Source organism: Cyprinus carpio, chromosome B2, assembly GCF_018340385.1.
Source record: "Cyprinus carpio isolate SPL01 chromosome B2, ASM1834038v1, whole genome shotgun sequence".
Lineage (NCBI taxonomy): Eukaryota > Metazoa > Chordata > Actinopteri > Cypriniformes > Cyprinidae > Cyprinus > Cyprinus carpio.
The window spans coordinates 3,733,629-3,749,815 of NC_056598.1; the positions used below are offsets into that span (position 1 = coordinate 3,733,629).

A 16,187-nucleotide genomic window follows, 5' to 3' on the forward strand; every position below is an offset into this window, starting at 1 on the left:
ATAACATTTTTGAGATATCAACCTCAAATTTGGAACACAGTTTGTTTAGATTTATATAGCTTTGTTAAATATTTATTTAATATAAAATTAAAGTTTTTTTTTTTTTTGGAAATCTCATTTCCATATGTTAACAGGTAATAAACTGACTATTCCATAAATATAAATTGGTACCATAAAATTTGCTAAAATACTATATATATATATAGATATATATATATATATATATATATATATATATATATATATATATATATATATTCAAAAAAAATCATTATCAAATTAAAATACAGTGAATTAATTTCATTGCCAACAACAAAAAACTCGTTTTTGAAAAGCAAACCCAGAGAGTTAAAATGTATTGAACCAATTTGGGATATAGCAGGTAACTTTCCCCATTTAAAACACAGAAAGATTACAATGGAATTTTACCAACATCTGTGTAAGTTCATTGTTCATGAGATGAGATGAGATGAGATGAGATGAGATGAGATGAGGAGATGAGATGTGCAATGGCCAAAGATGTGCCCGATGCATTTGTACATAAACTAACAACTGTTATTGTTAAATAATTGTTGTTCAATTACTGTATATGGAAATAAAACAAATTACAAAAAGCCAGCTGAAGGCCTGTTTGGGCCAATATGTGTTTAAATGTAAAATTTCCAATGTAGCTTTGCAAATAAACGTTTTTCTTTGTTTCTCTCATGAGGAAGGATCCACTTATAATTGTGTAAAACAAATGACTAACAATAAATAAATAATTAAATTAACTAAATTTCCTTTGTATTAAAGGAAATCAAAGTATGATTAATGTATTATTTTATTATTTTTTTATTGTTGTTTCTATTATTTTTTTTTTATTATTAACTATAAAACTTGTGCTATTATGTATGTGCCCCGTGGGCCACCTGTTGCCCACACACAACACATGAAAATGATTTGAAAAGGGTAAATGGTCCTGAAAATAAAACGAACACTTGAACTGTTCATGGTTAAAAATAACCACATTGAAATGAATGAATGGGCAGCAAATTTCATCTAGTAGAAAATTTTGGTACTGCTCGCAAATAACATTTTTGAGATATCAACCTCAAATTTGGAACACAGTTTGTTTAGATTTATATAGCTTTGTTAAATATTTATTTAATATAAAATTAAAACATTTTTTTTTTTGGAAATCTCATTTCCATATGTTAACAGGTAATAAACTGACTATTCCATAAATATAAATTGGTACCATAAAATCTGCTAAAATTATATATATATATATATATATATATATATATATATATATATATATATATATATATATATATATATTCAAAAAAATCATTATCAAATTAAAATACAGTGAATTAATTTCATTGCCAACAACAAAAACTCGTTTTTGAAAAGCAAACCCAGAGAGTTAAAATGTATTTGAACCAATTTGGGATATAGCAGGTAACTTCCCATTTAAACCACAGAAAGGGACACCGGCAGATTTCTTGGTATATGTTTCTTACTCGAGGGCACAAGGGCAAACCCTCAAACAGCCAAGATCTTAAAACAGCCCCTTAAGGTTGTTAGGCCTCAATGGAGTGTTGAAAACGTCATTTGTACCAAATGACCTAAACCTTGACTCAATGAGTTTGGAAAGATTATAAATAGTCAGTAAATAAACAGAGTATCTGGTCAAATTAATGACATGTCTAAATAAACGTAACAGCTAGCTACTTAAAGATGAAATGTCAAATTGCCAGAAGCAAGATGCAGCTAATCAAACTAGACATTTTAGAAACATGTTTACAGCCAGCCTTATCTGGAGCAGCCAACACATGAGTCAGGTTCCACATTCAGACATGTTCTAATTGGGCAGTTCTCATGTGCAAGCTGAGACAAAAGTTAGAGCCACAGACAAAAAAATAAATGTCTCAGACTTTGGAAATCAGTTTTTAATGGGCCTTAATAGATTTTTACATTTTCTCAAGAAAACCTCACTGCCACAATGCCAGGGTTTCTGAATGTTTTTTTTTTATGAACGATCTTCATGAATTGAGGTGTCATTCCTGTCTGTTGCATGCTTGTGATAATTATAGTCCTATATATCTTCCACCATATGCCATATAAATGCATGGAAATCCATGTGGTTGTCTTCAAAGAAAAAGATCACATTGATTAAATTAGTTGGCAGTGATATCCAAGATTATTTTTGACATGCTTGGTAATAACAAGCATGTTTTGAGTTCAAAGTAACCTACATAGAAAAAGCAACCCAACAAGTTCAAATTTATAACCAATAGTACTCAACTTCATAATCATTCTACCCAAACTGTACACTGGGACCGAGCAAAACCACTATACAGAATCAAAGTCCATGCCCTCATCAACCTTTTCCCATAACTGAGGCTGAAACTGATTGATTTACCATCAATAGAGACACCCATCTTCCCAGAGTTGCCCACCCCAAGTCCATCATGTAAACAGACCAGTAAGTCAAGGCCAGTAAAAATCACTAGCGTCTCCGCACCATCCGCTGCAAGGCAGAGCCGGATCTCAAGTACAGCGACTGTGGTTGGGCCAGACCGCCGCCACTTCCTCACATTGCATGGCTGCTTCTAACCACACCAGTATGTGTTCATTCTCTCCATGTCTTCAGGCTACCCAATCCAAGTAGCTGAAAGGTACATGTTAAGAGTTTACACAGAAAATCCCAAAAGAGCTTGCTGTTTATCACGCAATGGGGACTGAGTATCCTTGGGTTTAATGCTTGGGATGGGTCAATGCACCTAAATTTTCCACAACAGAAGTGAAACACGCAAACAAGCACTGCATTTAGCTTATGGTAGATATGCACTGCACAATTTTCACTTGCTGACAGGAGATCATTGACAAAAGCCCGAAATCTGAAGCAAACTGGTACTTGTTCATGTGAATGGCGATCACATGAAGCGAATCAAAGACATGATCTGAGGGGCCATTTACACAACAGTGTTTTAAGCAAAAAACTTTTTATGCATTTTGTCTGTTCTTTTACACGACAACAGCGTTTTGGGGACTAAAAACTAAAAATAATTTTGAAAACATGTTTCAAAGTGCAAGTTTTTGAAAACGGCACTGTTATCAATTCCATGTAAACACCCAAAATGGGAATCTTTAAAAACGGTGACATCATGCACGTGCGTAGTACGTGTAAGGTATGTAGACGTGCAGTACGTGCCAATTTTAAAGGCAAGCGCGAACAAACATACACATCAATGCTGGAGTACATGCTACTGTTGTTGCTGCTCAAGAGTTTGCTGACGCTCCTTCAGCAAAGTGTGGATTTACTTCATCAATATTACAACCAACAAAAGTGACGCATCATATACACACGGCAACAGATACTGTTTACTAACAAGGTGACAGCGCCAACTACTGGCCTGGCATATATAATAGAGCGTTTTTGGCCACTTTCATGGATATGTGTAAACGCAAATCGTTTTGAAAACGTTGTCGTGTACATGTGAAAATTTTTAAAAATGCCAGGGAAAAAACGTTTTTGACTACATCTTTGTTGTGTGAGCGTAGCATGATAGAAGCTCTAATGCATCACAAATTTCATAGGAATATTTAGGAGGCTAAACATCCAGATGCTATGTCCGAAATCAAATACTTCCCTACTATATAGTATGTGAAAAAACAGTATGCCGAAAAAGCAGTATATCTAAATTGATAGTATTACAAAAACAGTAAGCAAAAAGTAATCAGATGACCTACAACTTAAGCTGGGAGTATGAAATACTCATTTGATGGACAGTTTACTATCCCATGAGGCCACAGGAGAGGATTTATGAATGACAGTGAAGCAGCACAAAGACTGGCAGGTGGCGTGACATTAAGAGCATGGCGGATGTAATAAATCTGAAATTAATTCATATTATATATCATTCATATACTTTTTATTTTCTAATGTAGTATCTACTCAGTACATGATTTCTGTCATGCTGGCCTGGCATGCATAATAGAGTTTTTATTGTTTTCAAGGATCAATGTGAACAGGGATTGTTTTGACAATGTTGTCGTCTGTATGTGAAACTTCTTCAAAGTGCAAAAAAAGAAATGTCCTTTTTAGTACAATTATTGTCATGTAAAATGAATCAGCGTTGAACTAAATTGAGATTTTGTTTCATAATTGATGAACTCTGCAACATTAATACAGTTTTTGACCTTCATAGAACTAAATTGTTGAATAATGACATGATTGTCTTCTGTGGAGCTACAGAAGCAACTTTAACACTGCTATGTTTCTGTTTATTACTGTGAAGTTGCTTTAAAATAATTGTTAAACTCAAAATTGGTTATCAACAAATCAAACCCCCCACAGAAGAGTGACAACAAATAGTGACAATAAAGAGACTCTGAGTTTATTTTACACTTTCCTTGATCACAAAACAAAACATACAGTAAATAAATAGCATTATGAGTTTACACTTATCAACAAAGTAATTTAAAAAATCACCACACATGAAACAAATGACAATAAAGCAGGATTCGAGTGCATTACTGTTAAAGGGTTGATAATGTACAGAATCTTGTGAAATTTTGAAATGTCACAATTTACACAACAACCGTAAATTGATTAAGTGTTTAAGTGTTTAAATTATGCTGTAGTTCACTCATTAATTTCTTTCCAGTGGGGTGAAGTTGCTAAGCCATGCAAAATGACACTGGTTGCAGATCTATGTGGACCTGAGAAAAAAAAAAAGACATTTTCTATGATCCTCAATAGAGCTCAACAGTCACATTATGAAAGTAAATCTAGCAATCAAAACTCTATAGCAAAAACAAACAAACAAACAAACATACACAATAGTATGTTCCTGTAGATATGGTTTTAACTTGATCCAACAATCAGACGCTGTCAGACATCATGGAAAACAGCGGTGAGTGAAAGTTAACTAGGCAATTATTACATATTGTATTATTGCATTTTTAATAATACAAATGATATATTTATGCAGTGTTTGGGGGATCTGTGGTACCTTTTTTTTCTTTTCTTTTTTACAACATTAGTTCGCATGTGAAATATTACATTTTAAAAAACGTTAACAATGATCCAAATTTACATTAACACTGTTACACTGTGGGCGTCCCGAGTTCGAATCCCAGTTTGTGGACTTTTCCCGATCATACCCTCTCTCTTTCTCCCACTTTGCTTCCTGTCACTCACTACACTGGCCTATCTAAATAAAAGACAAAAATGGCAAAAACAAATCTTTAAAACAAACAAAAAAAAAGTTAATATGAGTTGTTTCGGGATATTGAAAATATTGGGGCAGAATACTGTCATCTGCTGGTTAGAGAAAAACTTGTTAGAATTACAGTTTCAGAAAATAAGTGTCATTGTTGTGCTTAGGGACTTTGACATGACAAAGAGAGGATCTAAGTGCAGATTAATTTTAATAAATATTTAAAACTATAATAAACAAAACACAAGAAAAGAGCAGAAAGAGTGGAGGAGGTAAAAAGGGGCCTGGAGACAAAAGCAGAGCAGGGAACCAGCATGGAGCCAGAGACCAAGCTGGAGTCGGTGGAGATGGACAACACCAGGGTGGTGCCAGCATAGATGACCATCAGGGTGGAGCCGAGCATCACAGGAGATCATGGAACTATCAGGGCAGAGCGGAGAGTTAGGGCAGAGCTGGAGACCATGACAGAGGCGGAGAAGGTGAAGACCCTGACGGGGCTGGGAGAGCAGGAAGCCAGGGCAAAGCCAGCAGAGTCAACACATTCTCACTCCCAACTCGTCACATATTGACGCTTGGTCAGAAACCTTTAGCGTCATTTTGGGAAGATGAAGATTGGGAAGCCACGGCAAAGCAAGGGACCATTACGGCCGAGACAAGGACTTTCATAGCAAAGCCAGTTCAACAGGGCACCATAGCAGAGCCAGAGACCATTGGGGATCTAGGGGCCATGGTGGAACTGATACAAGGATCATAGGGATTGTAAAGTTGGCTTCTGTGGCCGTAGCTGAGCTGTCAGAGAGCACAGAGAGTTCAAGGACAGCCTCCATGGCCATGACCGAGGGCACAGAGAGTGCGAGGGTAACCCTGAAAGTTAACAGAGCCAGCAGGGGGCACTGAGAGTTCAGGGACAGACTCTGTGTCTGTAACTAAGCAAGAAGACAGCTTAGGGGATGCTGTAGTAGACATGACCACCTCAGAGGAGCTGTAGCAATGTGTGCCCCAAACACACAAGATCACGGTTGTCATTACAGGAAGTACAGCTGACGGTGGAGGGACTGCCAGACTTGAGGCCTCCGGGATCACCAGACATGCGAATATAGAGACCACCTGACTTGGAAGCACAAGCAGTGCAGAGACCCCAACACTTGAGAGCTTTGGGACCACAGGGAGTGTAAGAGGAGAAGCTGAGTCTTAAGGCCAAGTTGATGTATTGTTCTAACGTGAAGTCACATCTACCACTCGACAGACATGACTTGACCAGCTTATTAAAGGGTTAATTCACCCAAAAATGAAAATTCTGTCATTAATTACTCACTCTCGTGTCGTTATAAACCCGTAAGACCTTCGTTCATCTTTGGAACACAAATTAAGATATTTTTGATGAAATCCAAGAGCTTTCTGAACCTACATAGACAGCAATGCAACTGAAATGTTCCCAGACCAAGAAACGAAGTAAGGGCATCAGTAAAACAGTCCATGTGACATCAGTGGCTCAACTGTAATTTTACAAAGCAGCTCAACTGCAGATAAATTTTAATAAATAACAATAATGACGATAAAAACAAAACACAAATGTGAGGTATAGACAGGTAATGTCACAAAATCTTATGCCACTGAAATGAAGGGAACCAGTTTTTTTTTTTTTTTTTAATGAAGGTAACATCAAACAGGCCCTAGAACCCAAACAAGTGTAAATACTGCTTCATGTTTTTCATGTTATTATTCAAGTAAACCGCAAAAGAAACAAATTAGGAGCAGTTTTCTATAGTTCTTGCTAATAGTGCCAATTAATTAATGTCAACCAATAAAAGGCATCTATTAGGTATCTGTTAGACTAATGATAAAGCCTAATGTACAGATCTGATGGCCTTTATGTCCAATAAGCTTATTTGACTATACACATGCAGTTGCATAACCATGAGTGTTATTCACAAATACATGTTCTATTCAAAAATTCCCAAATACACATGTGAGCATTCAAACCTACCTGGCTCCTATTTGACACTTAACTTTTATGAGAATGCTACTGCTATTGTATGTTAACATGATCAGACATCCGTCCCCAAACAAATTTGTGCGTTCAGCTCTACAGCTTTCTAACTAGCCAAACCTTACTCATAAAGATCAAATGAATTTTTCAAGTATAAAGAGTGCTCTGTTGAGAAACACACTCCTGTGTATACCTGTGCATATCTTACCATCAATCTGGTGACATTAAGTTCACAGTAGTTTCCTCATGCGGCGAGTGTGTCTGTTAATGTTCATAGTACTGCGGTCAGCAGAACAGCTCAATTCATCCAGAACCTCGTCCTGACGCTCCAGCTCTGTCTCAGCCTCCAGGGCTAGATTCTTCAGCTGCTGGAGCATCTACACAAACACAGCACAAAATAATCATGTGGATAATGAGTATTTGGAATTGGAGTCTAAACTATAGATATATGGACTTTGGGGGTAGACATCTCCATTATTTTCAAAAGTTTTCACCCCCCAGCTCTCAATGCATGGTTTTTCCTTCTGGAGCATCAGTGAGCGTTTGAACTTTCTGTAATAGTTACAATAGTCCCTCAGTTGTCCTCAGTGAGAAAAAATGGATCTAAAAATCATAGTCACTTTTGGAAAAGGTTCAAATATGCAGAAGATGCTGGAAAACTAAAGAACGTTTAGGAGCTGGGGGATTTTTCTGAAGAACAGCAGGCTGTTGAACTGCTCAGCACCAATGCAGGACTCATGAACGACTATCACAAAACAGAAAAACAGTCGTGGATCATCCAGGAAACGATACACAGTATTAAGATTCAAGGGTATGTAAATTTTTGAACGGGGTCATTTTTATAAATTCAGTTATTATTTTTTCTTGTGGAGTATATATAAACATCTGTTATGTGAAATAGCTTATTCAGGACAGTACTAAATAAAATATAACATGCAATTTTCATGAGCTCTTATTTTGTAAAATTATTCACATATATATTTGTGTGTGTGTGTGTGTGTGTGTGTGTGTAAAACTTGATCTTACAATGATTCTGAATCAATAATTCAGTTTATAAGGCCAATAATTTCAGTGATTGAGGATGTGAGGTGCAAACAATAAATATAAGGTATTATACTCTTTTCCTTGCACCCCACATCCACAAATCACTGAAAACATGCCTGTGCCTATAGAATATTAACAGTTTTTATAACAATAAAAAGTTAAAATGTCTTTTGTTATGGGCACTGTGAGACTGAGCACTAGCAATATTTTGTATGTTTTGCTTCCTATTGTGGAGAGTGACAGGTTACAGTACTTTTTATTTTGCATTATTATAAACAGTCTGTGCTGAGTCTATGTTTTACGGTCTTCTATAAGACAAGCTGCCCTGCCTCATTCCTTTAAAACTTATTTTCCATCTCCTCATGACATTTTAACATGTTTGTTTTTAGTGTTTCTCAACCCAAAAACCATCCTGAAAAGTGATATCTGTGATGGTTGACCAACCATCAATTATCTCTGGTCATAGCAATAATATTGTGTTTTGAAATGGTTCAACACGAAGAGCACCATTCCGCACATCCCCATTATAATGCACTCAATGAAAAACGCTTGACTGTTTTCGAGGCAGTGTTTATGTCTGGTTGCTGCGTAGCATGCAGCACCTCGGCTGAGCACTGAAAGGGTTTTACAGCTGGCACTGTGGCCGTCTGACGATGATGGCACTGAGACTTATATCTTTGTGCGGTGGGGGAATGCCTAGAGTCAGCTGCCCACTCCTGTCTCATAAAAAACACAAGCCACAGACACGTCACACTGTAGTTTAAGTATGTTCGCTCAGTTTTTGTGTACTTTTTTTTTTTTAATTCTGATTTGAACAAGTCCTAAGCCTGTTAAATGTAACTTGTCCCAACCCATTACTACTACAGACATAACTTATACATAAAATTGTGCAGGTTGTTGAAGAGAGGTGTACTGTTACTTTTCTAATCAATCAAAAATGCCTGAAAATCAAAATCCCATAGACTCAAAGGAGAAAATTGAGCCACTGAGGGACCAGAATATAATCGAATAGACTCTTCTGGGCCTTTTTGCAACCACTTAGTAATGCTCTAACATCCAGCCCACCTTATGAACAGCAGAATAAATCAGCTGCTGCCTAGCAATACTGAAAAGTTGACAACATTTGATGGAGAAGTTTGCAAGGACAAGCAACACTGAATAATAATACAGTTTAAACAATCTAATTAATTTTTATTCTAATTTACATTCAAAATGTTAAATCTTAAGTGTCTGATTCCAGTCGTCCGTTCCTGGATGATTGACGACTGTCTTTAAGTTCTGTGATAGTTGTTCTAAGCAGTTAAACTGCCCACTGTTCCTCTGGAAAATTGTCCATGCCCTTCACATTCTTTGCTTTCTATATATGATTATGAGATCCTTCATTTCAGAAAACTGAAGGACTCACACAACACTAAGTGCATTTGCTGATGCTCAACAAGGAAACACACAACACTGAGAGCCAGGGGGTGTAAACTTTTGAACAAGATGACCTTAACTGAATATTAAGGTGTGGATGCAGCCAAACACAAGTTACAGTTATCAAGACTATTAGAAAAAAAATGCTTAAAGGGGTCATCGGATGCAAAATTCACTTTTATGTGTTTGAACATAAATGTGTGTTGACAGTGTGTGTACACAACCACCCTATAATGATAAAAATCCACCCAGTGCTTTTTTTGAATCCCCAATAATAATGATCACTTTCTCAGATTAGATTGTTCTGACATTCTTGGCAGAGTGACATAGTTCTGCACAGGCCCCTCCCACGATTGTTGATTGACACTAGCGTTTACCTTAGACCCGCCCTGAGTGAGCTGTCATCAGTTGTTGGATGTAATAATGAACACAGCAGTTGCCATTTACTCCTGACATCTGAGCCGGATTACGTTTGTTTTTGAAGAGAATGCATCCTCCGATCTATCTAACTGTGTCTATGTTCATGCAAATCATTTGTGATCCAGCTTCACGTGTAGAAAAAGTGAGTATAAGGTTTTTTTTATGTTAGCAAGTTCCGTGGCTAAATGCAGCTACAGTTAACAGTCTCAGAGAACGGCTCGTCACCCCACGGAAGAGAGGGATGGGGTGAGCACCGAAACGGGTTGCTGTGAAGAGAGCTGTTCTTGGCAAGGTAAAAAGAGTGAAACCAAAGTATGTCACAGACTTAATTAAGACCCTAAAGAATCATATGAACTTTAATTTGGGAGTAATTTGTTAAATGAACAAAAGTGTCCAACAAGAAAGGGTTACCAAGATGAGTATTTAACTGATCACGTGATCACAGCAACTGATTTCAAACCTGTTTCAGCTCCTGTGCCTCTGCTTCAGTTACAGTGGGCTGAAGCACTTGAAGTTGCAGCTGTGTGAGTTCACCAGCAGGCACCTCCACTGGCACCTCTGTATCCTGCCCATGACCTGAAGAGACACAGAACCAAGTCATATGTTTCCTTAAGATTTGCTGATAAGATTAGAATAAAATGTTGGTAAGCATTAACTAATAAGTGTACAATGGGAGCTCTCTCTTTTAATGACCTGTAGTAGATGTTGGAGCGTGACTGCCACCATGTGGTAGAAATACTTAATGGTTATCCAATGCAAAAATTTGAATGTGAAAAATCACAACCATAAAATGTCATGGATTAAGCTTTGTTTCAGTCTTTGATTACATTAACATGTGTAGTGCTGTCAAATGATTATATTCATTATGTACATTATATATATATATATATATATATATATATATAACACACATACAGTATATATTTTGAAAATATGTATTTACATGTATATATTTATATTATATACAAATATTTAATATTAATATTATATATTATATATTTAATATTATAATATTATTATTATTTTATATTTAATATTTAATATATAAACATAATATTTTTTCTGAAATATACATGAAGAAAGACAAACATAAATAGTGATGAAAGGCAAAATATTAAATACTGAATTATTTACTGAGAAATGTGTTTTGTAGATGGGGGTCAAAATGACAAAATTTCACCTGAAATTTTGTGCCAAATTACAGGGGGTAAAAAATTACTGATGGCAGCATCATTTTAATTTTTTGTTTGGTTTGTTTTGCTAAAGTTTGCATGCCTGTAACTCAACTATATACCTGTAACATGATATCTGCAGTTTTCATTTTTTAATTCTATAGATCTCAATGTGGCTCCATGTCCAAATTGTTATTATTTATTTTTTTTACCAATTTTCAATTTGTAAATATCACTTTGGCCACATACACTGCGTACATTATTGTAAATGCAGTTGTCGTTACCTGTATAAATTTGATTGTGGAATGCGGTTATCACTCCTGTAAACCTCTGAACTGTGTAAAGTACAAATAATTAAGCACTAAAAGGTGAATCAACAACTGAATTTAGCTGCAGTGTGTATGAGGCCTCCGTGGGTCACTTTGCAAACAGCTGATATTTATTATATTTAAGGGGAATGTCTGAAGAACTAGAATAAATATAATGCAGACAAACAACTGATAAAACCTGGCTTGCTGAATATTAGATCCCTTTCTACAAAAGCACTTTTGGTACACAATATAATCACAGATCAAAAGCTTGATATGCTCTTTACAGAAACCTGGCTAAAACCAGACAATTACATTACCTGAAGTAATCCAAGCCTCCAAGGCAGAACACAGTAGAACATGCAGAACACAGAATTTTCTGATTTTATATCAGAGTAAATGCTGGCTGAAGTTAAATTGTTAAATGTTGGTGATATTAAAATTCATGTAGATAGTAAAAAAAAAAACCTTTGGGATTGGCATTTACAGGCATTCATTGGGGGTTAAACACTTAATTCTGTCCTATATTGCAGGCACTGAAATTTTGCAGCAGAGCAATGATATCTCAGATCATTTTCTAGTCTCATGTATCGGTTTAGTGAAGACTGCAAAATCTCTCCTTCTTACAAATATGGTAGAACTATCACTTCTACTAATAAAGATTGCGCCATTATGAAACTTTCTGATTTGTCTGCTATGTCTCCTCAGCAAAAGATATAACTCAGAAAATGTTGCAATAGAAACAGTCTTTTCTAACACGTTAGATCAAGTTGTCCTTTGTGCTTTAAGAAGATTAAAAAGAACAGTCTCAAGCACACGTGCACCCCGGAAATTGGAGCACTGCTGGAAGAAAACAAAAATAGAGATATTTTCATTGCGTGGAAGGATAGTATTTATACCTACAAAAAAAGGCCAGAACTGCTTACTTTATAACTCCCTTAGAATAAAACCCAATTTAAAATCCCAATCAGTCTTTGATGAAAGGCAGCTGCTCTCGTGTGTATTCATGAATGCTCTGTGAAAAGCGTGAAAGGTTTGTATTTACAACATGTTTTCTGGCTTTGAACAGTGCAGCCAATCACACACGTTTGTTGAGTGCGAGAACACAGTGTTTAATCAGAGATGTTCAAGTTAGTCAGAATACTCTCAATGTGCCACAGTTTGCTCAGCGTGAACCCTGCAAACAGATTTATTTATTTTTTTATTGTAATGGGAGTTTTTCACTCAATAAAAGTTGCACTTGCAAAGTGGCTGAACAGTGATATTGGCCTAATTTATTATGAAGGAAATGCTCTTAGCTCAGTTTCTGTATATAACTTTGAATAATTTTAATAGAAGCCTTATTTTTCATGCTGCTAAGGATACCATGCAATGTTTTGGGAGTGTGTTTGGATGGGTTGAGATGGAACGACCCACTTGCATTTCTTGCAAATGGCAAGAAAAGAAAAAAAAAATACAATGTGCACAGAATCAAAGATTTTCTGGTTAGCTGCAAATGAAGGATCATTATTTGAAAGTGTGAAGAATGCAACATTAGAATTAAAAACAGTCAATTTTATAATATTTGATCAGTTTAATCAATGTATCCTTGACTAATAAAAGTATACATTTTGGTGTGCATGAGGAGGACTTTGCAGAGAGCGATTATTGTCCCAAGTTATGTCTGCTGTCATATAATCTACTTTTGTTTAGATTAAAAGCTGGCATTCTAGTTCTAACAATGAAACAAGACTGTACAAATAAGTGTACCTGCACTCCAAATGTTTCCTCCACCTTCTGGGCTTCCTGGTGTGGTTGCCAAAGATGCCTGAAATGCTGCATAGTCACGCGTGATCTCAACTTTCTTCTTATACTGTATCTCCAGTACAGATAAAGCTTCAATCATCCTGGCAGAGAGAATTCGGAAACAGATGTCAGGTTTCCCGATGAAGCGCTGCCGAACGCTGATCTCGTAGGGGCTGTGCACACAGACATCATCCACCTCTTCCTTCTCAAAGCAGTGGAGGAGCTGTCCGTTTGAATCTCGAACCTCCAGAGAGGAGACCAACACCATCAAGCTACCTGGTTTCAGGTTTCCAGAGCTTCCAACATGGGAGACGATAGCTGGAATGCTGGTTATGACTTTTTGGCCCTTGGCCGAACCTTTAGCACAGGCCACTTTGGCCGCTGCCTCAGACTTGGCCTCCTGTTGGCTCTTCCATGGCAGTTTGCCAAAAGGCCACCAAGAAGGACACTCAAGTTCAGAGAGAAGTCTGCACGAAAGAGAAAAAAAATGGCATCATTTAATTAAGTCATCATTAATATTACATGACTGTGGTGTATGGTGACAGTAGATGTTCTTGACTTCCCAATGAATACATTTATTAATTTAACACACTTTTAACCACAGTGCCTTACAAATGAGGAATGCAACGAACTAAACTATGAAATTACTAAATTATGAAAGACTGTAGTTTCAAGAAACTCTGACATTATTGGACCGGTTTTCAGCAATGGAGAAAATAGAAAATGCATTTCCTATTCGTAATTGCTTCATAAATGTAATGAACCAATAAAAAAACGTTCCTGACTATGTCCATATGTTAAGATACCTGCACAGCTTTTTTGAGGTTATTAACACATTAGAGCACTGGCCTCAAACTCAATTCCTGGAGGGCCACAGCTCTGCACAGTTTAAAGTGAAAGTGAAGTGTGAAAGTGACGTGTATGGTGGCCAATTATGGTGATTGGTGCTCTGAAATGTGCCCATCCAAAGTGCACACACACACCCTGAACACACACACACACACACACACACCCGGAGCAGTGGGTATCATTTATGCAGCGGTGCCCGGGGAGCAGTTGGGGGTTCGGGGGCCTTGCTCAAGGGCACCTCAGTCGTGGTATTGCCGGCCCGAGACTCGAACCCACAACCTTAGGGTTAGGAATCAAACTCTCTAACCACTAGGCCACGACTTTAGCTCTACCCTAATTGAACACACCTGATCCAGATAATCAAGCTCTTCTGGATTACTAGAAACTTCCAAGCAGGTGTGATTTGGAGATGGTTGGAGCTAAACTCTGCAGAGCTGTGGCCCTCCGGGTATTAAGTTTGAAACCACTGCATTGGAGCGACGAAGAAACATGGATGAATGAGAAAGTACAGAGTGGGACATGCTTAACATTAAAATGAGTTATTAGTAGCACAATAAGCCGTGAAAGACCTCATTAGAATTTAAAGTATCATTCAAGTTATGTATCACAGTTTCAGAATCTGAGCACAACCTACTTATCTGCCACGCCCAGGTCTGACTCGATCTTGTCCAGGCCCTGGATCATGTTGTCAAACTGCTCTCCCTGGTGGTTCAGGACCTTTCCAGTGTCCTCCAGCCTCCGCTGGGCTCCAGATATCAGGCTGATCAGCTCCTGGCCCTTACTGAGAGGAGCCTCGGCTCCACGGGGCTCTGTGGGAGACAGCAGCCGCTCCCTCCAGAAGTGCTCCAGCACGTGATAAACGGCAGTACGGCACGGCTTGAGAGACCCAAACCAGTGCTTGATGTTCCCCTGCTCCAGCACGGTAAGAGCACTGAAAATGAAGCTGGATGACTCCATCTTGATCTCCATGATGCGGGAGAGCCTCAGGCTAATCAGGTTCTCCTGATTCTGCTCAGAGTTGAAGCGTAGGGTGGTGCGGGTTAAGCAGAGGATGCCGCTGGCCCAGCGTTTCTCGCTGTTGATGTAATAAGAGCCGGGCCAGCTATGGATGGATGCCTCCTGGCTCATCTTTTTCTGATGATTTGGCACAGCTGCCCTGACTTAGAGAGCCCACCTGCCAAGTGAGGGGTGTATATATGAAATTAGTAAGCAGACATCATCAGTCACGTTTACTTGCATGAACAACATACTTTTTTTCTCAACAACATGTTGCTACAAACCTGGGCTGCGTTTCCCAAAAGCATCATAAACCTAAGTTGATCCTACAATAGACTTAAGCTTATGATGCTTTTGGGAAACACAGCCCCATGCAATTTTCTTTAAGAGGAGCACAAAAGCAGGGGACCCAACAAACTTCCAACGGGGCCACAAAATTTGAGATTTTTTCCATTAATACTAATATTAACCTTACTTAATTTTAATTATTTTAACAAACAAACGCAATAAATGAAGAATTGAAATGCTTCTTTTCTTTCGTTTTTATAAAAGAACATGCAGTTCATGAATCTTCTGGAATCACAAAATAAATAGTGGTTTATTAACCCGATTTTAGATTTAAAAACATTATTTGAAGCCCCTTTACATTGTTTTTTCTCGTGTTCTGTATGCGCAGTAACAGTAGATACTGGTGTGGTTGGCATTACGTGATATACGCAAAACAAACACCACGGAGATCATTTAATGTCATACCTTTTAGGATGATGTTGACTTTCAAGTGACAGCTACAACAGGGTGTGACGTATTTCACGCATTAAAACAATAGCATCTCTACGCATCGTATTCAGTTGCGAGACATTTACTGTTCCGCCTCAGTGTTTCCCGTTAACGTTTAATACAACGCCCTAAATACGAAACGTAAAACAAACATCAAACTCTGTTTCCCTGTCGATGTAAACACGGCTGAACGCAGCGGTGATTGTTTACGCGCGCTCAT

General features: G+C 37.5%; 1 protein-coding gene across 1 annotated transcript; it reads right to left on the reverse strand.

Moving 5' to 3' along the window:
• Nucleotides 1–4,363: 4,363 nt before the first annotated feature.
• On the reverse strand, nucleotides 4,364–16,184 carry LOC109106428 (synaptosomal-associated protein 47). The gene is made up of 6 exons (XM_042717776.1): nucleotides 15,944–16,184; nucleotides 14,829–15,368; nucleotides 13,310–13,812; nucleotides 10,541–10,656; nucleotides 7,409–7,577; nucleotides 4,364–4,710 (listed from the first exon to the last, which is right to left on the reverse strand). The coding sequence occupies exons 2-5, from the start codon at nucleotides 15,320–15,322 to the stop codon at nucleotides 7,431–7,433; spliced, it is 1,260 nt and encodes a 419-aa protein (XP_042573710.1). The 5' UTR covers nucleotides 15,323–15,368; nucleotides 15,944–16,184; the 3' UTR covers nucleotides 4,364–4,710; nucleotides 7,409–7,430.
• Nucleotides 16,185–16,187: the final 3 nt, after the last annotated feature.